General features: G+C 35.8%; 2 protein-coding genes across 7 annotated transcripts; both read left to right on the top strand.

Annotated features, from left to right (window-relative positions):
• The first annotated feature begins 851 nt into the window (after positions 1 to 851).
• LOC126965612 (uncharacterized) lies at positions 852 to 15,241 on the top strand. 5 transcript variants are annotated; one of them, XM_050809277.1, is made up of 9 exons: positions 852 to 1,018; positions 5,065 to 5,175; positions 6,077 to 6,241; positions 7,209 to 7,264; positions 8,768 to 9,088; positions 9,164 to 9,242; positions 10,457 to 10,581; positions 12,306 to 12,455; positions 14,827 to 15,241. In XM_050809277.1, exons 2-9 carry the CDS (start codon positions 5,094 to 5,096, stop codon positions 15,010 to 15,012), a joined length of 1,164 nt encoding a protein of 387 aa, XP_050665234.1. In that variant the 5' UTR covers positions 852 to 1,018; positions 5,065 to 5,093; the 3' UTR covers positions 15,013 to 15,241. The 5 variants fall into 5 exon arrangements, 4 of the variants coding, with proteins under 4 accessions (XP_050665234.1, XP_050665233.1, XP_050665236.1 ...); XM_050809276.1 differs by lacking the exon at positions 852 to 1,018 and adding an exon at positions 3,588 to 3,676; XR_007729565.1 differs by lacking the exons at positions 852 to 1,018; positions 9,164 to 9,242 and adding an exon at positions 3,582 to 3,676.
• Positions 15,242 to 17,071: 1,830 nt separating this feature from the next.
• Positions 17,072 to 25,010, top strand: LOC126965620 (myosin light chain alkali). 2 transcript variants are annotated; one of them, XM_050809291.1, is made up of 7 exons: positions 17,072 to 17,212; positions 17,506 to 17,533; positions 20,094 to 20,251; positions 21,496 to 21,646; positions 22,489 to 22,575; positions 23,598 to 23,657; positions 24,726 to 25,010. In XM_050809291.1, exons 1-6 carry the CDS (start codon positions 17,210 to 17,212, stop codon positions 23,621 to 23,623), a joined length of 453 nt encoding a protein of 150 aa, XP_050665248.1. In that variant the 5' UTR covers positions 17,072 to 17,209; the 3' UTR covers positions 23,624 to 23,657; positions 24,726 to 25,010. The 2 variants fall into 2 exon arrangements, with proteins under 2 accessions (XP_050665248.1, XP_050665247.1); XM_050809290.1 differs by lacking the exon at positions 23,598 to 23,657.
• Positions 25,011 to 25,574: the final 564 nt, after the last annotated feature.

Genomic DNA, 25,574 nt, shown 5'->3' with positions numbered 1-25,574 from the left:
TAAGGCTGTCGAAAATGTGTTTTAGAATAAATGATGAGTGAAAATTATCCATGTAGATATCGTTTACAATCTTTTCATTAAATCAGACTTCATTCATTATTTTTATAAATGTTTTAGTTAAAGTCACTCGCATGAGTCGCATAACCATACAGACAGACAGAGACAAATAATATCATAATGTGCAGTGTAAACAATCGTTGGCAATAACTCTTGTATTCAAAACATAATGGACGATAATCCAATGAATAATCCAAGCTATCCAAATTATGATGCCGGTCGGTGTCGAATTTGGCTGACGGTGTGCGCGCGCATCATAAAAATTCAAACTGATAATTTTTACCTAACGCACTTCAAAAATAACAACCGTTAAATTCTCTACAAAAAAAAAACAACATCCAATCGTCACTCAGATTCTTAAAGTTAAAACGACACGCCACCACAACTGTACTAATTTTCTTCTTCTTTATCTTCTTATAGGTATCTATGCATAAAAATAAAATTGGAGTGTCTGTTTGTAATATTGAAATAACTGTTTTTTACTACATGTATATAATACGGTAATATTTTTTACAATTTTAGGCTACGTTTATTTTAGAACAATAAAGTAATGTTGGAATGTCCAAGAAACGGTCTAACAGTAAAAATAATTTATATGGCAAAACAACGTTTGCCGGGTCAGCTACTAATATATATAAATCCAGTGTCATGTTTGTTTCCAATGAACTCCTAAAGTAATGAACGCATTTAAAGTACTTCATGGAGTGCAGTTTAGCCCAACTTGAGAGAAAGGATATTTTTTTATTTTGATTTGGGGCCTATAATTATTTTTGACGTGACAACGTCTTATAATTCGATAGAGCCGGCTGCACGCACGAAAAAACATGACTCATGCGGCGTTACCTCGCTCTGAGGCGTTCCATGTAAGGCTTGAAGTGCAAGCGAGAGCGCGGAACGAGCGACAAAGAAGCACAATCGGCCTTAGCGTTCGGCAGCGTTCGACATCAGAATAACACAGATTGTAAGAAATTAAATATTAAGTACACATGTTTAAAAGTTGTAAAACAATTGCTCAACGCACATTTATACTTGTAAAAACTATTAAACTGTAAAAAAAAATGACATAATTGTATTTATGCTGTTATATGAGATAGAGTAGAGTATCAGCAGTAGACTATGAGCAAATCAGTGCATTCACCATTATTTAATATAAGAAAACAATTTTATAAATTAATTACAACTTTTTATAAGCATGACAACGTAATAACTGCTTTGTAGTCATGGTAACCAAAAGTCACTAATTTCTTCTTCTATGAGTAAGACCTCTATGATATATGCGTACAAATAAATCTAACTTGATCAATTTCATTGTGATTTCCAATTACCTCCTTCTCTATATACATACAAATCTATTAAACAAATGAAATTAAAATTTTCTTTTTAAAAATGCTACCATTCCATCGGTATTTTCTTAAGACGTTGTCACGTTCAACTATCGTCAGTAAACCGACCTTACAGACAACCAATTTTTTATTTCTAATATTTGTTTTGTATGGACATATTTTCTATAACAGAATTTATTGACGCACGGTTTGACAGTACTGCTGTGAAACAATTTAATTATAACAACAGGGAGCATATTTTACGAAACAAATTCTTGATGTTATGTAGCGGTGGATTTACACTAGGGGCAGTTGGGGCAAGTGCCCAGGGCGGCGAATTTTTTAGGGCGACAAAATTTTGAAAGCGAAATAATTTTTTTTCTTAAAGTCTTATCAAGATTGCTCAACGTTTAGATTGCGAAGATTTAATCGACCCATTAGCAATTCAAAAAGTCAGACGTGTTTGCCTGTGAAGAAATTGATGTAATATAATTATGAGTCACTCTTAGTGCCAATTTATAATTGTTAGAAAAAAACAAATATTTATTTATGTTTTTAAATATAAAACATATAATAAAGTTTCTGTAGATAATAAATTAGGTATTCTAGTTTTGAAAAATAAAATATATGCTCTCAAAGCGCCAGAGCGCCATTAGTTTCCGAAGCGGTAGTAGTATCTAGTAGTTATTAGAAATGACATCAAAAAGAATTCTAAAGGAATCAATTTTGAGAAATAAATGCCTTTTATGCCTTTTTATAAACTATAAGTTAAAGTAAAATTCCAGTATTGGGGCGGATTTTTTTCCGGTGCCCAGAGGCGGCATTATGTTTTAATCCGGCCCTGATGTTATGAAATATTATCGACAAATTCATAAAAAACAGCATTTTGAAGTACTTATGCTGAAAACAGTTGTTATTCAACTTGAGATATTTCGAATCGTTTCAAAGTATGAACGATACCAACACGGTAATCAAGAGTTATTCTAAAAACGTCCGAGGCTAGATATTATTGCTGTTGGCTTTACACCAAAATAGTTTTTCATGAATAATAATGCTTTTTGTGTCTCCCTCATATCGCAAGAATTTCTACGTTGTTCGATTGGTACCTACAGCAACGTATCTTTTGATGGTTTTTTTTTGTAGGAATTGAAGGAAAATTAGAGTACTGGTAGGTACCTATGTAACGATCTGAGACCCACACTTTGCTTAGATTTTTTTTTATATGGAATAGAAGGACAAACGAGCGTACGGGTCACCTGTTGTTAAGTGATCATCGCCGCCCACAATCTCTTGCAACACCAGAGGAATCACAGGAGCGTTGCCCGCCTTTAAGGAAGGTGTACGCGCTTTTTTTGAAGGTACCCATGTCACATCGGTCCGGAAACACCACACAAGGATGTTCATTCCACAGCTTTGTAGTACGTGGAAGAAAGCTCCTTGAAAACCTGAAGAATTTCATAATTAATATTTTTTTCGGCGAAACCCTACTTCATCTTCCAAAATGAAAGTATATAATTCTTTATAACATCAACTATCTGCGAATGAGAGTCTTGTCAACATAGGTCCTGCCGCTACGGACATTAACCAGAACAAAAGAACAGACAGACAAAAAATATTTATATATTACAAAAGCACAATTATAAGCATGTATATTTATAGGAAATATTGTTTTTGAATTATTCATTTATGTGATAAGCACTTTGCACAATCGGTGGGGATCCTGCTATAATACATGTTTCCTATCAAGTAGCTAGTTAATAGTTAAATCTGCCATGCATACATTACATATTTTTAACAAAATTAAATAAAACAAAAATACTACTTAAAGGATGGAAATTTTCCTTTCCGACCTTTCGTTGTCTGGAGAGACAACGAAACGTCGGAGTATATTAATAATTCTTACCAAATAGCTAACTACACTCGAACACAAAGATTAACTTTTAAAAAGCATTTAAGTAAAAAAATGTGTATGATTTTGTAGTATATTCTAGGCGGATTTAATATTTTGTATAATTTATTAATTTCCGACCAATACGTCAGGCACCGCTCCGATTCCGCATTACAATGTACACAATAATTATTATTGTGTTGTAAGGAGCGTGTTATTACTATTAAAAATGTTTTAAAAATCAATAAGGACTGGCCCCGCACATGATTTAAAAACAACAAAATGAGAAATTTAATAGTTGTCATTCATAAGTATGTCACATATGCCAAACAATGTAAAAATTACTATATCCAGGGATCCAGGGAAGTTGATAACTTAATTAATGTTGATAACATGACAAACAATGGAGGTGAGAACTTTTTAATTGCGTAAGATTTGCAAATTATAATCGTATCAAATTATATTAATTAAGTGATGACGAACGAGACGAATGACTAAACACACTTCGTTTTGTTTTGTGTTTTTGCTTTAAACCTTTATAAGTAAAATTATAAGATGTTTAATTTGACCTTTTCTTGTGAGTCTGTAAGAAAATAAAATAATATATGGAATAGATGAGTTTGTTGTTTGGAGCCCTTTAGTATCTCCAACATGCGATAAGCATGATAACGGAGATAACTTTCCTACTTCTCTAACTTAAATCAAGCAGAACGAAAAATATCATATTGTTATGATGAACTTTTTCATATTTATGGAAAAGGAGGACAAACGAGCTTACGGGTTGTGCTAAGTGATCACCGCTCTTCACATTCTCTTGCAACACCAGAGGAATTAAAGGAGCGTTGCCGGCCTTTAAGTAAGGTGTACGCGCTTTTTTTGCAGGTGCGCATGTCGTATTGTCCCGGAAACACCGCAGAAGGAAGCTCATTCCACAGCTTTGTAGTTCGTGAAAGAAAGCAAAACTTTTACCGAAATTTTCTAATTTGAATTGAATAATACCTTCAGTTATCACAACGGCTCCATTGTCCTACAAGACGCCTCGGTAGTTTCTCGTGATCCAATATATCTCCATGTGTGTCGCATATTGAGAAATTGCGAGGCGGATTACCAATACCTCTGTTACTACGTCATAATGTTCCAGACTGTAGCGACTAAGAACAAGAGGTGTTTGTTCTGCAAAGAGTATCATATAGCATTGTACTCTTTGTCCATTTATAATATAGAACCGGACTGCCTTTTTATATACTTTATTGCTTGTGCTGTATCTAATTTTCATGGTTTTTTACCATCTACAAGTCGAACAATCGACTTGAGTAGGTACTGATGACGATACAATATTCTTGTATCTTTAGTCTTATATTTTGACTTCAAACACCAGACTTAATCGAGTATTTTTATTTTAAGTACCTACTTACTTTGATACACTAGAAAATAATTTAAGTGAAAAGCAAAAAAAAAATATATAAAGCTCACTTTTAAGTTTTTTGATTATAATTTGAGTGATGGAACAAATACATCCATAACAGTGATAGTATAATCATACTCGAAAGGCGTCAAAACCACCCTTCGCCCGTCACCTTGAGACGAGAGGTGCTATCTTATGTGCCTTCAATAAGTTGGAGAACCATAGTACAACAGCTAAAGACGGACTGGTGATTTGTGGGAAAAACAGGTATAAACAGAGAATAAACCACTCGCCTCTTCCAAGAAAGTGATAAATTCCAATGGAAATTTACGTCTGCCCAAGTGCTGTTTCCATTGACTGTGATCTTATGACGTACGGTCCTCTTATTAAAGGTGAACATGATGTGCCCCATGAGAGACGCATGGCCGCGTTGACAGCTGTTCATTTGGTCAGCCAGGTGTTGGAGGAAGCCAACGTCATTGCGAATGCAGCCTATGATTCAGGTAAAGTTTTGATACTGCCAACAGTGCAAATACATACTAACATACCAATATGAATACGACAATAATAGCTTAGGCCCTAGACACATGGTCGGATTTGGTCGGGCGTGGTACTCAGTGTACTGAGTACACTGTAGTCCGGGCGGTAATAATAAATATTCTGTGCGATGGATATACGGTCATCTACCGGACCCCGTTCGATGGTTCAGCCGTACCAAATCCGATAATGTATTTATAGCTTAACATTGAAACACACATTTGCTACCCTTTCGCGTTTCAATCGCTAAATAGATGAAATGTTTGGTAGGAAGTCCTGTATGTCCTTTTCAGTATGACCTTTCCAGGGGAAAGGGATAATACTTTGATAAAAATTCTCATGAATGAACAATGCTAGATTAAAACTTGTTTTGACAGTTTATGATTTTGCTATTAAGATTCAAATAAAATAAAATACAAAAGAGCAAACAAGCCAACAATGACATTCAATGGAGTAGCTGTTTTTCAGTTTTAAGAGTCAGTGGGGTATTCTAAAACTACTTATAATTTGTACAATTGAATTAAAAAGAAGGTTATTAGAGTCGAACTAAAAATATAAACCGAAATACACTACACTTAATAGAACGTTTTATATTGTTATTTATCGAAGTTTAGTAATTCTTCAAAAATAATAATTATTTTTAAAAGAGTTTGTAGTCATTAAATATGGCGAAATTTATTTTTTACGTTTTGTATGATTGGCAGCTCGCCTGTTCTTTTTTAATTACGTCCCCACATAACTGCTTCTGTTGCATTTTCCTACTGGACCGCACCACATTTTTTAACTTTTATATTATATTCTTATAGTCTTTGAAGTTGGCTTATCCATTTTGGATAGATGAAGCATTAGTTTTATTTAAATTTTTAGGACAGCCATGGAAATATGTGCTAGGATTGCAAAAGATGGCTGGCTGCCTAGACGCAACGTATGTTACAGACTCCATTCTGTTAGTCCCCAATGGAGACAAGGAGAACTTTAACGAGAGCAAGATTAATAGTATCATGACATCCACACCACAGAAACTCGACAACAGTAAGTTCTAGCTGAAATGAGACCGTTCAGAGTAGGTAATATTTGCGTGGACGTGTCAAGAACTAATACCGTTTAAATGGGCAATGCTTAACTGACTGAATATGTGGCTGCGACACAAAAATACTGGTAGTAAGTTCCGGCCACATAGCTATACCTGACTGAAATGGCTGATATATTAATGAAAGTTGAAGAGAAAGCCTGGCTACCGAAAATATTGCAACAAAATAGCCTAGTCAGTTCTTCCAGCTAGCTCTGTCTAAGTTTGGCATTATAATTTGTTTCATCGTGTACTGGTTTAGCGTCAATAATCTATTGTTTAATAGCAAGAAAACGAAATATATTAAATTTACCGTGCCAAAAGTCACTAATGTAGATCCGAGTGTTTTTTTAAACGGAGAATTGGTAAAACCGGTGGAATCTAGCATATTTCACGGTCTTACTTCTCACGGTCCCAATTGCAATATTGAATGATTGGCTAATAGACTTAGTTCTGCAGCATACACGGTTAAAAAGATTAGACACTTAACTGACACAGATACCGCCTAGTTTAATTTTGTTATTTTTATAGTTTATGTCCTACGGGATATTATTATGAACCAATCCAGTCAATATTAATACCATCTTTGTGTTGCAGAAGAGGGTTATTTATAATCTAAAGAATCATTAAGAGATTTTTTAAGGAATAATCATTTTAACTGTTGCCTTTCAATATATTCTGTATAATATAATGTATGTACATAGGCACAATAGCAAAATTTCTAGAAACTGTGATAGTCAGAATATTAAGACTAGAAACAAATGTAAACTTTTTATGCTTACTACTCAGATAAGTTGAGTTAGTAAGTTCTTTGTTGGGCGATGTACCCATGATAATATGATTTTACAACATGATAAGGTATAAAGACAACAGAGTTACAATGAACAGTTGAATGAGAAATCAATAATTGATTTAGTGTATTATTTTCAGTAATCCACGGTAACACTGAATACATGTTGATTGGACAAGGAGATGAAGTTTTCAATGTAAGTAGTTAAATTGTTCACTTAAGTTTAATATGGCACTGCATTTGATTTAGATTAAGGTTCAAAAACATACGAACAAAAAAGAATTGAAATATTTGTAGTGCGATAACAAAACGCAGTCGTCAACAACTTGTATGGACGGCAATCAATCGAAGTCCTCTTTCTCTCAAAACTTCCATCATTTGGGCTTCCCGAGAGCTTGTGCAAGTGGACCTCCAGCTTCCTCACTGGGTGCAGCATACAGGTCGTTGTCGACGGATATTGCTCGAACCCGAAGCCCGTGAATGCTGGAGTGCCCCAAGGCTGTGTACTATCCCCCATGCTATTTCTTCTGCATATCAATGGTATGTTAAGGACACCTCCAACATACATTGCTATGCATACGACAGCACTGGTGATGCCGTATAGACGGGCCATGCAGGTCTCTCTCGGGAAATCATCGAGCGGTGCCGGGAGAAACTTGTGTCTTCTATCGAGTCCTCTCTTGAGAAGGTCGCGGAATGGGGTAAATTTAACCTTGTTCAATTTAACCCCCAGAAGGCTCAAGTTTGCGCGTTTACCACAAAAAAAACCATTTGTCGTATCACCGCTCTACGACAGCACTTCCCTTAAAGCCTCGCCTAGTATCGGAATACTGGGTCTCGAAATCTCGAGCGATTGCCCATTTCGTGGCCATCTGGATGGCAAAGCCAAATTGGCTTCGAAGAAACTGGGCGTCATTAATAGAGCACGGCAATACTTCAAGCCGGCCCACATTCTAGCACTCTACAAAGCGCAGGTCCGGCCACAGATGGAGTATTGCTGTCATCTCTGGTCTGGCGTATCTCAGTATCAGCTCGATCCATTTGACTGCGTGCAACGTAGAGCAGCTCGAATTGTCGGGGACCCAGTGCTCTGTGAACGGCTGGATCAGTTGGCGTTGCGTAGAGATGTCGCTTTATTATGTGTCTTCTACCGCATTTATCACGGGGAGTGTTCCGAAGAGCTGTTTAACCTAATTCCGGCCGCCGAATTCCACCTTGGCACGACACGCCACACGTTAGGATATCATCCCCACCATCTGGATGTGTGGCGGTCTTCCACAGTGCGGTTTTCAAGAAGCTTTCTTCCACGTATTACAAAGCTGTGGAATGAATTTCCTTGTGCGGTGTTTTCGGGACGATACGACATGGGTACCTTCAAAAAAAGCGCGTACACCTTCCTTACACGCTCCTGTGATTCCTCTGGTGTTGCAAGAGATTGTGGGCGGCGGTGATCACTTAACAAAAGGGGACCCGTACGCTCGTTTGTCCTCTTATTCCATAAAAAAAAGTCCATACATGTTCGCAAATAGCGAAGATATCGAATTTCAACCCCCATTTCACAGAAAATTCGTATCAGACAAATTGACAAACTAGTAGGACATTCTCAGTTGGTAGTTTAATAGTTCATTTAATTCCAGATGAAAGGATAGTACTATATAACTCGTAGATATATATCCCTGATTGCAGATTTTAATTTCAGGACGATAGTGACACCACGAAATCAACGTCATTGTTCATTAATAATCTATTCGATCTGAGCGATGTGGAGCTCACAGCGTACTGCGACGAATCAGAAACACAAGATATAATTGAAACGGATATTTTGGTGACTATGAAGAGTGTAATGGAGTCGTTTATAAATTCCGCGTTAAATCGCGCTTTTGGCGAAGAAACTGTAGCTCAAAGTAAAACACCTTCTGACGTTTCAAGCCAATCCAGCTATTCTTATATGGATGACGCAACGTTCCCAACTTTAAAAGATGACATTTTGAATAATTATGGAGAGGGATCTAACATGGTGGTAGGTGTTGAACTGAATCAATCGACAGAATACTTGTTCTTTTAGTTTAGTAATATATCTTTAATATATTTGAAGGTGCCAGTGGAAAATCACGACGCAAATATTGACAAGGTTGATCTTGCGTCATACGAAAATGCGTTTCTGACATTGAATCGTGAGTTTTACGGCTTCACAAATTTCTTATTACTTTAGTGCAGATAAATTTAGAACAAAGATTAATTTAAATATAGGTATTTAGATTCGGATAAGAGTTTCACGTCGACATTGCACGGGTACATGCGCTTTTTTAAGACAATTATTCATTGTCACACTACTTGAAAACAATGCAATGAAAATATTTAAATTTTTCATTGTAGTTCAGTTGAAGCGTTTGGAAATGATCATTACGAAATGACCTGTAGGAAATAACTAGGAATGAATATTTCTGTGTTATGATTTGCGGGTTTCTATTGAGGAAATTACGAAATGGTAGTAGAAAAATATATTTTTTCTCAAACATGCTTGGAAATTTGTGCATTATTTTGACCATCTTTTTCGTGATAAATCGAAATTGCTGTACTGGCCAAATACATGGGAGCAGCGGCCGGCAAAAGTTGTATGAAATACCATATCTGTCGAGGTGGTAAATTACACAGTAAACTCCTTAGAATATTAACTCAAGTAGTCTCCACGTGCCCCTTTAAGTTAGCCATAGGTTTAATAGGAATAATCTGAGGTGTTATCATATTTTGACTAAAATTACTCCTAACGAATGAATGATTCCTAATGAATTAAACACAATAATGAAAAGCATGTTCTGATATTGGAAAATAACAAAAGTTAAGTTACATAACGAAAGTAAGATCATACAAATCCCGATTGCCTATTGAAAAATTGTGTGAATAGTCAGAACTCTAATAATCATGAAATGATGAAAAAAAATGATCTTTATTATTTCTATTCACATATATTCTTTTTCTTTCTTAAATCTTAGTTTTTAAAAATATGTATTATACTATTTAATTAACACACATTATATATTTATAAAAACAAAATACCATAAAAACTTCAACTTAGTGTTCCGCCCGCAGCGCAGGCATGCCCAAGTTACCGGTGGGAGGGCTGTAGATAGAGGTGTCTGTATCTGATCTTTGAGCCAACCGCTTAGTGAGAACCTCTTAATATATTGATCGAGGCTCTTCGCTATAAGACCTTTGGCCGTATAGACTATCCGGGCTATGATCATCGAGCTAACGTCTCATATGTCGTTAGCCAACTCAAGGCTGAGTTTGTCCTTCTCAGTTTTCTGCGGTAGGAATCATCTCCTCGCGTTGAAATATACAGTATCTTTTAAAACTCTTACTGAATAATTTATTTATGTATTTTAAGGTGAGGAACAATGTTCCGAGAACCAAGAAGAACCAATAACATTAGCGGAACCGAATCCGTCGACACTTCAAGAAGTTAGCTTAGTGGAAGATGGATCGGGTGATTTGATTCAAGCTCACGAAGAGGTTACACCTTTTTTATTGAAGTGTACGATATACAAGCGTACGGATCACTTGATGTTAAGTGATCACCACTACTTACCCACATTCCTGCAACACCAGAGGAACCACAGGAACCGCCAGCCTTTTAGAAAAATGTACGCGCTTTTTGTAAAGGTAGCCTATCCATGTCGTAATGTAATCTCGTACGTAATGTCATCCTGGAAACGAACCACATTCCATTGTTTGTCTGTGTTAGACACAGACATCCAGATAGTGGGCATAACATCCTAATATGTGGCGTGTCGAGCGAAGATTTAATTCGGCGGCAGGAATCAGTTCAAACATCTTTTCGGAATACTCACCGTGGTAGATGCGATAGAAGATACAATAAATCGACGTCTCTACTCAACGCCAGGTGGTGTGCTCGATCAGGTCTGCGTTACACGCCGTCAAATGGTTCGAGCTGATATTGGGGTGCGCTAGACCAGAGATGAGAGTAATACTCCGTATGTGGCCAGCGCAGGTCGCTTTGTAGAGCGCTAGAATATGGGCGGGATTGAAGTATTGACGTGCTCTATTTATGATTCCCAGTTTCTACGAAACCAATTTGGCTTTGCCACGGAATTTGCAATCGCTCGAGATTTGGAGTACCCGTGTGACAATGGGAAAATGAAAACAATCAGTATTTTATGATTATTTATTAATATTGTTTTCTTTCAATTTAAATTTACATATAAAAATCGATTCAAAATATTTGTGAGGCAAATCTTTTATTCGGACGTTGAGGCCGCTCGCCGCGTGGGCGCTCTTCTCGAGCTTTGCGTCAAAATTTTGGCGTCACACGATATTTTCTTTTTTATGGCAATAAATGAGGATGGGAAGATGATCCAATAGGTCCAATAAATGGCCCGGCGGCACCATTCACACAGCATAACCTAATTGCAAGTTACCCGGGTTTAGCCACAGTCTGTGAAGCCTGACAGTACTTAGTCCACGATCACGACGGACGTTCTTCTCGTACGTGATCCACTTTACATGACCAGTCATCAGTCTCTTCAATAAATTATTTTTATATATTTCATTACGTCTCAATAAAGAATCGCAAATTCATTAGGTTTCATTTAGTGAGCTCGTGTGTCACCAAAATATAGAGTTTTTGGGTAAGGTTCATCTTCGACATTATAACTAGCCAGATACAATTTTTTTATGAAAATAAGGTACGACAGGACAGCTGACGGTAATTGATACGCCATGCCCATAATAATGCAGTGCCGCTCAGGATTCTTGAAAAACCAAAAAATTCTGAGCGGTATTACGACTTCGCAGGTCACCTTGAGACATAAGATGTCAAGTCTCATTTGCCCAGTAATTTCACTAGCTACGGCGCCCTTCAGACCAAAACACAGTAATGTTAACACATTACTGCTTAACGGCAGAAACAGGCGCCGTTGTGGTACCCATAATCTAGCCGGCATCCTGTGCAAAGGTGCCTCCCACAAATATTACAGACAGAGATTATATTACTAGTTTATACATAGTGTATGTGAAAAAACTTCTTCCCGACCTATTATTTGTACTACAAAAAAATTATTGCAATAGAAGCACATGCATATTATACTCAGACGTGGTGAAATTTTCTTAGCACAATCCGTTACCTTTTGCTCCATAATCGTACACGGAACTGGATCGCACATAATATTATTTTAATTGTAATAATCGCTGTGCTCATGATAATATTGTTTTGGTAGAAGATTAAGGAGTTCACTGCAGTATCAAAGTCATCGACGATGGCTTCCAAGCGGAGTACCCTTGCCCGCCGGTGTCGCTCGCAGGGTGCGCGACTCTTGGCTTGCCTTCGAGGATGGTGGTGGAAACGTAAAGTGCTTGGCAAGAGGAAGGTACTGTATTAACTTATACAGGACAAACAAGCTTATAGGCTTAGATCAAGGAGTGGTCTCCGCTACCCTCCAATTTGATACCGCACTACCTAAGAACAATAGCTTTTTTATTACGGCAACTATTAGATGCTTGTGTGCGTGTGATGCATCTTTAAAATTTTAAACCATACGCTTCGTGTTATTTTTCAATGGAAATTAATAAAATACAAAATACTTACTGATGATGTGTAATCCCAGTGCCTTTCTTAATTCTTGTATTATTAATTTTACGGTGTTTTATTTCGTAACCCAGCATTTTAATTTCAGTTATTAGTAAAGTTTAATAGAACATGTGGCACGTCAACGTCACACATTGTTCGAGACTGGCTCGAGTTCGCCCACTTGGGCGTAGTATCCGTTGCCGGTCTTTGCGACTACGCCTGCGGTATCTCGTTGGAGCACAACTGATACCAATCCTTAATCTAAGCTTAAGGCGACACTAAATGCCGGCGACCTTGAGCGATATGAGTTCACGGCTCCTATAAAACAAAGACAATGATTCAAAATTCTTGCGTCGAAAATTTAAAATTTTAACAGGCGCAAACTGTTTAATTGCTTACAATCCTCATTATTGATTACAAATCTGAATAAATGTACCTACATAAAAAAGTAAAATCTATAAGAACAACTTTTATGATAGTAGTATACTAAACAAATGCATGATGCCGAGAAAAACTTGTTTAACTGCAAAGAAAACTGGGAGTTCATAATAGCTCTGGAGTGCTAACTTTAACCAACAATAAGCATTAGCACGAGTAAGACTTAAGGGTATGTGTAACAGGATAAAGTAGTGTTCATAGCCTCAAATGCTATATTTTCACCACAAAACTTGTCTAAAAACACCTTGTTTACGTGTTTTCTGTTTACCCTTCACCTTAAGGGTCGCCTTACCATGAGTGATTGACTACGGCCAATGAGCAAAACCTCGCTCGAAACTGTTTCGCGTTTTGAGGTTCCAACTGACGAGCTCTCGTTCTACCCTATGGTCATCGCTCCACATAGAGACTCTACACTTCTAACACTATACTGGGTGGCCGAGAAGTTGACGTCCAAAGCTTAAATTTGAATTTGGCTCATTTTATTGGCCAATGTTCTGAGAACTTTTTTAAAAATAGTTAGAAGCCATAGGCTTCCCATTTTTTTTTGATACCTTGAACGTTTTCATGAATTTAGCTAGCAATTCTAAACTAGTTCCGCATTGTCTAAACTATTCATAGTTTCTTATGTGGCTATTGCAACTGTAGTTAATAATTATCAATAATAAAATTCAAAATCAAAAACTAAAAGTGTTCAAAAAAAAGTGAAAAAAGTCCTAAACCACAATTAGGTGAAAAAAGCGGATAAAGGGCAAAAAATTATGATCTCCTAAACTACGCAAAATCGTAGAACATACATAGATGGGTGATTCTCATAATGATACCACGAGGCTTTCAAATTTAAGCTTTGGACGTCAACTTCTCGGCCACCCTGTATTTAAATATGTAGGATGGTTTACAAACATAATTAGAACATCTTTGGAACGAAATTTGCGAACTTAGTAACAATAACACCAACCAAAAATAATCTCTGCTTATTGTTGATTCTTCTAGTCTCGCTTACTACCAATGAAGACTAGAAAAATCATATCCGATATTGTGATTACACTAAAGTCCATTAAATATGACCGCTTGTAATGACGGATTTGTACTAAATTGTACTAGAGTGTAGTTACTTTAAAATTGAAAACTGCTCTTAAAAAACTATTTTGGTAATAGTGATAAAAATTGATTTTAAATTAGTTTCCTTCCAATCATCTGGATCTTTCTCTCTCTTCCCTGCTAGGCGTGACGCTAAGCAGTTTACTGCCTTTACCATTAAACGTAATAATGATTAAATTATTTTGTTTTGTAGAGCTAAAAGCTACCCTTATGCTAAATAGTATCATTCATTTGTTATGACCAATTTATCGTGAGCATTTGATGTCAGTATAAGCGAATTTAACTATACCATTTAATTATTTGGTGACAAGGTGACAAGGAACCTCCTGTCTAGAGAATCTAAGAGAATCTGGGGATTGTCCAATTCAGTCGTATTTTCGGACTTTCCTACCTTGAGTTGAGATGAACTTATAAAATTATTTTACCAATGTGTAGACTTAATAGAATCAGGGTTTATAGGAATTTGGCTCTTCTAGAGCTCTCATAACTATTTCAAAGTAAAACTTTGATAAGATATTATGTATAAGAAAAACCATAAAACCTTAAATGCTATTTCAAAAATTGCACTGTAGCGTTATGGTAAGTATGTACTTATGAAAGTGTGCGTACATTAAAACATAATTTTTTCAAACCAGGAATCAAGACATGGTTCTATATGTGGGAAGTGTCCAATATCGCCTGAGGCTCGATGGAGAGCAGCCAGTCTCCTGGACAACCATCGCTCGCCGTCGCTCCAGAACTACATCTGGAAGTTCAACACTGTCAATGAAGCTCTAGTCCACTCGTCCAGATGGAAGGACATCTCATCAGAAATTAATTAATTTTGAAAACTATTGAATTATGTTATACTGTCTGTAAAAATTTATCGTAGATTAATAAATTATAAATTCATTTTTTATATTATTTATAACGAGCGCCCGTACGCGAATTTGTCTGCATATGATTTCATTTAATACCTACATGACGATGGGTCCTTTAAGCTGGATTTTTTTTTAAATAATATAACCTCTGTTTTAAAATAAACGCAGTCTATGGCTGAGCTGATCTAAAGGTGTACTTTATTTTTATTTATTTATTTATTTACATTAAAGTTTACAAAAGAAAATACTTAAAGCTAGCATCAGAAAACCACACTGGTTTGTAATATATGCAAACAAAGAGATAAATCTAGGTACATTAACTACAGAACATTAGTGCCAGTTAGATAAATTGTGTAAATATATTTATTTTAAGTGACTTCCGTTTCTTCTTAATATTACGAGGATTTATACAGTTCCGTACATCAGTGGGTAATTCATTAATTAGATGAGGAACTAGGTAAGCATTCGTTCGTTCGCCATATCAATTGAGCGCGCTCGGAGTGCATAAACGACACCGAGTGACGCGACGGCCCGCGTGCATACAGACAAAACTTAGTTGAGTGTAAGCATTAGCATAATTTAGGACTTGTATTTTTATAGTCATTTGACAGCTGAAATTTTGCTGAGCTCAAGCTAAGGCAGCCCAATGCAACAGTCAAGTTCACGTTTTATGACACTCAGCTAAGTTTTACGTATTATTATTATTATGATTTGGGGATTTCAATGCACTTAAATCCTAGGATCTATTGTGCCCCCTTCTTGCGCTAGCGCGCCTGTTCTCAAACTTAAAAGTTAAGGAGGAGAATCGAGGCTACTAACTAGGATACGTGTTACTGTGCCGAGATTTAAATTATATCCTCGAGACCTATTACTTTTAGAAGGCGTAGGATCCTTAGAGGGTCCAGGCATGGCACGTCCTCTGCTTTGAGTGAAGGTGTTTTAAGACACCCCAGCCTGATTTTGGCAATGGCTTCGCATTCCAGAAGAATGTGTATGGGGTCTTCAGTGGCTTCGCAGCAGAATCTGAACAGGTTTGATTCACTGAGACCCATTATGGTTAGGTGCACATAAAGCTAAGTTTTACGTAAGAAAGGTATGAGAAAAGTCTAAGGTTGCTCTATAGATCTTAGCCTAAAATACTTCATATAAAATGAGCTATATGAGAACGTGAGTTTTTTTTTAAATTGGGTTTTGCAGAGATCATTTTTTTTTATGATAATAAGGGACGAGACGAGCAGGACGTTCAGCTGATGGTAATTGATACGCCATGCCCATTACAATGCAGTGCCCCTCAGGGTTCTCAAAAAACCCAAAAATCTGAGCGGCACTGCAACTGCGCTCGTCACCTTGAGACAAGATGTTAAGCCTCATTTGCCCAGTAATTTCACTAGCTACGGCGCCCTTCAGACCGAAACACAGTAATGCTTACACATTACTGCTTCACGGCAGAAATAGGTGCCGCTGACGTACCCATAATCTAGCCGGCTTCCTGTGCAAGGGAGCCTCCCACTGGTAAAAAGATCACCTGCAATTACCATTATTATTATTCTCCACCTATTAAGGTCTACAGGTCTTGAGGACGTGATTTTAGTAGAGTGTAACTCCAGCTAACTATGATTAATGTCTATGGTTTGCCTCAACCATCACATCTCCAGGGGTGTGGGAATTATAAGGGTGTTCGTGTGCACGTGTCTCCTACATGTGGGGATTTCAGTTACGGTTTCCCATAAAATAAAAATAACTTGCACCTTATAAATATACAGGTAATTGAAGTAGCAAACTACTACAAATAAATTTAAATGTATGGGTAGGTATGTATTCGCACCTTATATATTGTTACCTATCTGACATAGATACGATCTAAATAGTTTCTCGTAAATGTAGATTTCCCCGTGGCACATCGGCTCTTTACGTGTGATTTGTGAGAAGTGTTTCGTCCCGTTCTCGCACGGGACGAACGCGTCTGAGAATGCCGTGGGCATGGTTCATCTCCTCCGAAAATAGAACATTGGAAACCTCCTGGGCTCAATCTCAAATATCCATAGGCGAGCGCCACCTCAGTGAGTTAAAACAGTGAGGCAAAATATTCCCGAGCCCCACTTCTTGTCGGAACGTCTGCCAGTGAAGACCGGGAGGGAACCAACTAACACCACACAAAATGGTGAGTCATCCAGTGAAATAGTGACGAGGAGTTTGTGAAATGGACTGTTCTAGTGTACATAATATCGTGGTTCCTATATCTCTGTTGATCGATAAAACGCTTATGACAGCGTCAGATTCGACGGCAACCATAGTGATGTGCAGACCCGGGGAAGGTGCGCCGACAAGATTCACCATACACTGAAATAATTAACACACACTATCGCATTATGAAGAATACTTCGTACATATAGAATTACACTGAAAACACTATGTTTATATGCAAAATATAGAAATCTTTTTGGTTGTTTTCAGAGCGACCTCAGCAAAAACGACATCGAAAGTAAGTATTGGTGATGAGTTTATAGTTTTACACTTAAACATATTAATGATTTTAACCCCTTTACATAATTGTTATAACAGTGTTGTGAAATATATACCCAGTACTAAAGTTTAATAACTACTAACATATAGCTTAACACAGTTTAAATATTATTTTATTTATGTACAGTATTTGCTTGATAAGATTAGCTAAAGACTAAGGCCAGTATAATAATAATAAACAATATCATGAAACAATAAACTAAATTAATTATCAAATTAATATCTCTTGCGTTTACATGAAGTTTGAGTTTTCTGATAAACCTTACATAACGCAGCGGACTTTTATTCTAAGATTAGCTCATTCACGATCGCTTCTCATAAATGGCCAACGTCGCTACAAACCGTTCACTACAATGCGTCGCTGCGTTCCAAAATTATCCTCTTGCGTCACGTCTTGTACCGCCCAGTCGCCCAATCATCCGCCCAAACCGAGAAACTCCACTCAAGTTTCATAGCTGCGAGCGCCGTCAACCTATTTATAAACAATGAAAATACCAAATTGGTTCCGGTCTTGAAATAAAAAAAGCATTCTCAATAATTTAATTAACAAGGTCAAGAGGAAATACGTTCAACTGATTCAAATAACAAACAGCATTTAATAAATTAAATGATGGTTTATCGTAATAATATCGCAGTTTTTCTGATTTTTTTTAATGCCAACATGGCACCTACAGTAATTCTAATTTTAAATGTTGACTCATTTTGGGTTGGCAGTTGAGAATAATGCTGAACATCTGATATTCACACCTTAAATGTCAAAAGAGTAATGAACCGCGGACTGCCTATCACCAATTGCCCTTTTAAAAAATATTATGTTAACATTTTTTTATGATTTTGGGAATGGACGAGAATGTTTTACAATCGTATTTTTGTGAAACAATAGTTCTTTATTTTAGGTTAGTTTGTTTTTCATTGTAATGAAACACTATTAGAATAAGGACTGCTTTTTATTACGGTAACTATTAGATGCTTGTGTGCGTGGCATCTTGACACTCAATGGCATCTTTAAAATTTTGTAACAAACACTTCGTATTTTTTTAACATTGTAATTAATAAAATCCAAAATACTTACTGTTGATATGTGATCCCATTGTCTTTCTTATTTCTTGTAGTATATTCTTACAAAGTACGCACCCCCCATTTTAGTTTAACTATTAGCAAAGTTTAACAGAACATGTGACACGACAACGTCACACATTGTTTGAGACACAAGAGTTGCCGCACTTTGTGACTTGCCTGCGGTATCTAGTTGAAATGCAGCAGAAACCAATCCTTAATCTAAGGAAACAACGAAAATAAAATTTAACAATTCAGTAAATGAACTCTGCAGATACTCTAATCATAATAAATCTTCTATAATATAATCGTTAAAGAACGCAGGTATACCTATAGGTATGTTAGAATAACATTGAATGAAACACATAAAATCGCTTCAAAAATTAAAAATGTAAGATTTAGTATTTATATCGATTGCTGATAGTGATAACAATACCTATGAATAGTTAATATTAATTTATGTAGTATTATAATTATTTATAACACAGTTTCTTTTATTGACTTACTCGTGTAAGACTTTCAGTTTTTGACATTTGAGTATTTTTGTTGCGTCACTTTGCATATATTGTAATTCAAATGCTTGGAAAAACAATTAAAATGTAAATCTTGACTTAAAAGAGTGGCAATGAGTTTATTGCTACTTCTTCTCATTAGCTCAACCCTTTACGATAAATTCAATAAGAAACAATTGTTTTTTTTTTGACATTCATAAATGTTATTTCAACGACCTACATGAATAAAGTGTTTTTGAATTTGAATTTGAATTTAAACAAACATACTAACAAGTAGGAAGATAGCATTATGCTTAAAATAAATTAATAATAGTGTTTCTTAAATGATCAATTCAACTCACGAAGGAGTTCTTTAATCTGCATAACTGTACAATTAATAAATCTCAATTCCTATCTATACCAACGTAAGCAGAAAAATAATTATTCTTACTTCATCAGACTTACAGACTACATTACTAATTCTTAATACGTAACTATCCATCCCTAGTATGTACTAATCCCACTGACCTCTACTATTTACCACTGGACTGGCGGCTGTCATGTGCTTTTGTGCCTATTTGATATTCGCCATTTTGGCGCTGTTGGCCATGTAGCGAGAGTCTGCGGTACTAAAACCAGTATTGACAATCTTAGCTAAGCAAACATCGATAGGAATTTTTTTTATTACGTTATAGTACGTAGTAGTAGTAGTATATATAATAGCACGGAAAACGACCGAAGTTAATTCAAAATGCAAAAATACTTCAGAGTATTGTACGTTCCTTCGCAGCCATTTGTATTATACGTCAAAATTAGTTCTCTGGACGCTCGCGAGCGGCACTTCAAATAGGCACAAATAAATTGCTGTCTAACATTGGAAGAGCCTGTCCATTTATACAGGTCAGTGGCTAATACTAACACAATTTTTTATAGTGTTCTATTTTAATTGGTTCCATCTCATTAATAACACAGGGGCATCTTTCGCCTTCTCCATCTACGATTTTGACGGAAGCGGCAAAATCGACGCCTTCAACCTTGGAGATGTGCTGAGGGCACTCAACTCCAACCCCACATTGGCAACCATCGAGAAACTCGGTGGCACAAAGAAGAAGGGCGAGAAGCAACTCTCGGTAATTTTTATAAATTATAAAAAAAAAAACAATTACACCTTCCTACTGTGGTTGATTCATACTGTGATCAGTCTTAACAGTTATTAGTCTAAAATTTGAAAAAAAAATTTAATAAGCAATGCGGGACTCGAACCCACAGCCCATCGCGTTCCGTGCGAGTGCTCTGCCAACTGAGCTACCCGTTCGAGTGACGTGTCGTCATAAAATCTTGTATATATCAAAAAATTAATTATAATTATTATTTGTGTATTAATCCTAGAAGTGAGGGTTATCACTTTAAAAACGTTTAGATTTACAAGAGCGGCATCTCAAGTCAATTTCTTAATATGCAAATATTGGGGTTGAGCAGGTTATAAACTGTATAGTAGATCCTGTAGATGAAGCCACAACCTGAGAGTTGAACAAAGCAAACAAGATTTTATGACGACACGCCTCTCGAACGGTTAGCTCAGTTGGCAGAGCAGTCGCTCGGAACGCGAGAGGCCGTGGGTTCGAGTCCCGCATCGTTCATAAAATTTTGTTTTCAAATTTTATTTGTTTATTAATCTTAGAAGTGAGGGTTAATACTTTAAAAACACGAAAAAATTGTTAATAGTTTGCTACTTTAGTACTAATGATTCTAAATAGAACAGTGATTAGTCTCCTAAAATAAACTATAACTATTTATATTTTATGCTATTTATTATATTATTTTAATACAGGCTAATAAAAACAAGGCTGTATTTGCTGCATACGTCTCAGATATTTATGAGAAGAACTTACCAGACAAGCAAAACTTTTGCCTGATGGTTAGGGAGCGTCGGCCGTACAAAATATAATGTTCTGCGGTTCAAAAACACAAACTCACGGCGACGAGGCCATTAGGCTTATCAGTTTGATACAGAAGGCGTTAAGTCTTAGTAGTCTAACTTCTTTTGCTACATCGGCCTTCAAACCGATATTGTGCTGGCAAGATACTGCTTGGCGTCAGAGAAATCGCCGTGGTGTACTCATCTGTCTCCCCTTCCACCTGTGAACACTTACAAGTTTCATTAAAGAAGAATTACAAATGTAACAACCATTAAACTAAGCCCACTCTGTTGCCGATTGTTCTGCAACTTTGGTGGCAAGGAATCTATTTAGATACATAAATGAAAATATGAATAATTGAAAACAGTTTTCAGCATGAAAACGGAAAAATAATTAATTCATTTTATGATGATCCCTTTGCAGATATAGAACTAACAGGAATTTGTAATCTATAGGTTGAGGAGTTCCTTCCCATCTACGCGCAGTGCAAGAAAGACAAGGACCAAGGCTGCTACGAAGATTTCTTAGAATGTTTGAAACTGTACGACAAGAGTGAAAATGGTCTGATGCTTGGTGCTGAGCTCACACACACACTTCTTGCCCTAGGTTTGTGTTACGTTAGCTGCTATACCTATTACTTTATAAATATGTTATGAGTATTTGCTTTTCTCGAAGATTACGTTGTTATTATATTGCGCTCCCTGGGAAACTTCTCCAAACTTTAGCATTAAATTTAGCGTATGTTTATAGCCTCACTTCTGCCCATGTCGCTGTAAGATTTATCCAGATAGTGGCTAGTATTGGCCGTGACAAAGTAACAATATGACTAATAAATTTTCTTTTAGATTGATACTATTTGTACGGTTGGTTATTGCACAAAAAGTTTAAATTTTAATATCAAATGTTAATTAACATTCTTTACAACATTTATTTGAAAAAAATTATCATTTTGTATTTTGATTGGTTGGAAAACCTACGTACACTTCACCACGTAACACCAGTTTTGTAATTCAAGAAATTAAATGATAAAATGTGTTTTATTTTTATTTGACCTTCAACTATAGAATAATAAATTGTTTATAGAAAAGCTTAGGACGAAATACATAAATTTATAAAGAGACAATTGTAATATTTAAGCAATAATATTTCAACAACAACTGACTATAAACTTCAGTTTGTTGCAGATTCCTTCAAATGACACCGTCGTGAGGAATCGATGAGTTTTATAAATCTTGACATGAATAGTTAAGTTTCCTCCCCCTTAACTGTAGAGAGGCTATAAGAAAAGTGACATTGGACTTATTCTTCGATATTGTTCTAGAAAATAAGTCAAAATGTAATTGCTAATTGGCCTACTTGATATGATCGTAATAATACTTGGGTAGCCGCTAAATTTCCCAAATATAGATTTTAAAATAACAAAATCAATCTCTTTTTTCATTGCATAGGTGAAAAACTTTCCGACGAGGAAGCAGCAGAAATCACAAAGGACTGCATGGATGCCGAAGATGAGGATGGCATGATCCCTTATGCATGTAAGTATCTTCAACTCAGTAAACAATAAATAAAGCATATCGGGCTTTGGGGTGAGAAAAATTTCAGCTTCGTAGAGCATTGTCTCTTTTACTTACTAATGCTACGTACACGTCGTTCACAATTGAATTGACTGATGTAGTATTGTAAGGAAGAGAATGATGACTATACGTGATTGACAATTTGTTTAGCACGATATGCATTATGTTTTATCGTTTGCTGTATAATATTTGAGAGACTGATTCTGTAGTTTGAAGTATTTTAAAGTAATTTAGAATTTGAATTTGTATTGTATTCAAGATTCATATTAGAAGATGAATCTGTTTGAACTGTTTGGTTAATGTATATTAAGTATTTAGCCTCATCTTGTAAATCTTATATTTTTATAAGCCATACTCTACTGTTGTGGTTTTACTTTGTGTGACCTCTATAAGTCTCATAGTGCTGAGACTTGTTATGTTTTATTTTGTTTGTACACACTACACATGTATGCTTAAAATTATTTTTACAAATATAAATATTATAGTCATCTTATAGTTCAGAACCCTGGAGGAATGTATCTTCACTATCAAAACACACAAATAGTGGAAAGTTCTGCTATGAACATTTTTTCTTTACAAACTATCTTAACAACAGTCAGAATTCAGGCTATAGACAGAAATATACCAAAACTTCAGTAGGTTAAAATCAAACACCTTGTCTGCCTTTTATATGAAATAGAAACTATGCCATTACTAGTTATTTATACATTCGATGTGAGCCTCTATAACTTGTCCGAATTTGACTATCAAAATTAAAGCTCTCTTTAAAATACATGGCATCTAGTGAGGAATCATAAATGCCCAACGACACATCCTTGAATATATCTTTCTTTATATTTTCATTCATTGTGGGGTCTCTATCATCTATAGGAACGGCATTCTAAGCATTACATACACATGACAGTCCACACACCCGAGCATCAATAAGACAGATGCTTACACTATTGTTTGTGCGTGTGCTATATAATATTATACATTTACAGCATTCCTGAAAAAGGTGATGGCGTAAGGACCGTACTTGTCGTCTCTTTAGTTATAAGATCGTAAGTTATACGTTATCAAAGACATCGATTACGCTTTTAAATGGGCTTTTGTAAACGTGTCCCGTTGTGTGCTTATCAGCTTTCTTGCAGCATTCAGGTAGATTCTCAATCTGGAATGACGAGTTATTCAAAATAATAGAAGATGAATGACATGCTGTGAAAATTTAAATCATTTTACAAATGCAATCAGTTAATTAAAAGTCCAAAAAAGATTTATCACCCGTATTACTTCTAGCAGCCGAATGAATAGGGATGGGACTATAATCTTAAATCTTTCGAGAATATCGGTTACACGAACTTATAAGATTTTTCTTTCGCCAAAAATCGCTTAAGACTCTACATTAAACTAAAATGGCGCCAAAAAGCAATGAACTGAAAGCGTTGCGTAGCGCGGCGAGTGGAAAAAAAGTCGTTCGCTATCGTTCTGTGTGTGTGGACGTGGCTTACGCACGCATCTAAAGAAAATTTCACCTAATAAATAGTTTTAAGTCCTCACTTAAAGGCGACGCTAGAAGTATTATGGTATTGTGAGCAGATACATAAAATAACGAAATAGTGTCGTTCATACAGATTGAGTATCAACAGGTAAATATCGCTTTCAATGTTGATATTTTTAGAATCAGCTTCAATTGTATTCAATTATGCAGTGTGAAATCTTGAGCGCCTTTCTCTTGTCATTGTTCCCGTAGACGACTGCTACTCCAGTGATGATTTCTGAAGTTCTAGAATGTGTGGAATCAGCGCTGTCAAATTTCATTGTAGCGCTGAAGTAAATACGCGATGAAGAAAGGTCTATAATAAACGAAGAAATATACTGAAGGAAGTACTGTAGTTAATCTGTGCTTATCAAGACGGAAGTTCTAAATATACCATTGTAGTAATTCTTGTTCATATTGAAGAAAATTTAAAATCATTGAAAACACTGAATCTGTTATACCAAGAAAAAGCTATGAGTGTATTTATAAACTTGTTTTTGTCTTTAATATTGTTATTTTTATATGGTGGTAGGACTCGCAAAATATTTTATTTTCGTATGAAAGTATAATAATATTTTGTTTATGTTTGCAGCTTTCCTTAAAAAAGTGGTTGCTGGTTGGAAGCCTGAAGGTGCGGCAGAAGCGGCGCCTGCGCAGGGTTAAGCTCATCTATGACGACCAACCCGAGACAACAATTACCGTACTCAACACCATTACATACGGACAATCCTTTTTTATACGTCAAAATATTCTGTAAAAGATCCATCAATGTACATAATTAACATTAAATATCAAGAACTGTTAAACATTGTACGTCTTATAATTTATTATTTATTAAGTTTATAATTACAAAATAAAAAAAACATAAAAAACCAAAGCTATTTTATAATAAACTGTTGAACCGTTCCATATTGTTACTAGGGCCACACTATATTTTACTTACTGGCATTTTATTTTACCTGTATCTAAACCATATTATTTGTATAAAAATAATTAGGTTATTAGAAATGTTGTATCAAATGTTTTAAAATAATAAATTAAAATAATTAAGTACATTATCTGCAAAATAAATAATTATCTACCTATTAAGCATATAAAGCGCGCGGAGTTAGAAATTTTATTCCTTACAATAGGTACAGACCCCCCAGTGCATCGTGAAATATCTTAATGAGAAAAGATTAGGTAAAATCGCTGAGTTTGGGCTTACCCATGTGGTAGCTAGCTGTGGTTTTAACTTCAATAGCTATTGAAGTTAAAACATTTCCCATAGAAGTGTATTGAAAATGAGGAAAAACAGCCCGCTGAGTTTCTTGCAACCGTTTCTTCTCAGGTCTGAGGCACATTATTTCGAATGTTTATGACGTTGAATAAGTAATTTTAAATCCTATTTTGAATAAAAATATTTGAAATTGAAATGAATTTAAGATTCGTTCACCAGGCA

The sequence above is a fragment of the Leptidea sinapis genome, chromosome 8 (assembly GCF_905404315.1).
Source record: "Leptidea sinapis chromosome 8, ilLepSina1.1, whole genome shotgun sequence".
Taxonomy (NCBI): Eukaryota; Metazoa; Arthropoda; class Insecta; order Lepidoptera; family Pieridae; genus Leptidea; species Leptidea sinapis.
The sequence above is the reverse complement of the archived record's forward strand: the minus strand, read 5'-3'. Positions and strand labels throughout refer to the sequence as shown.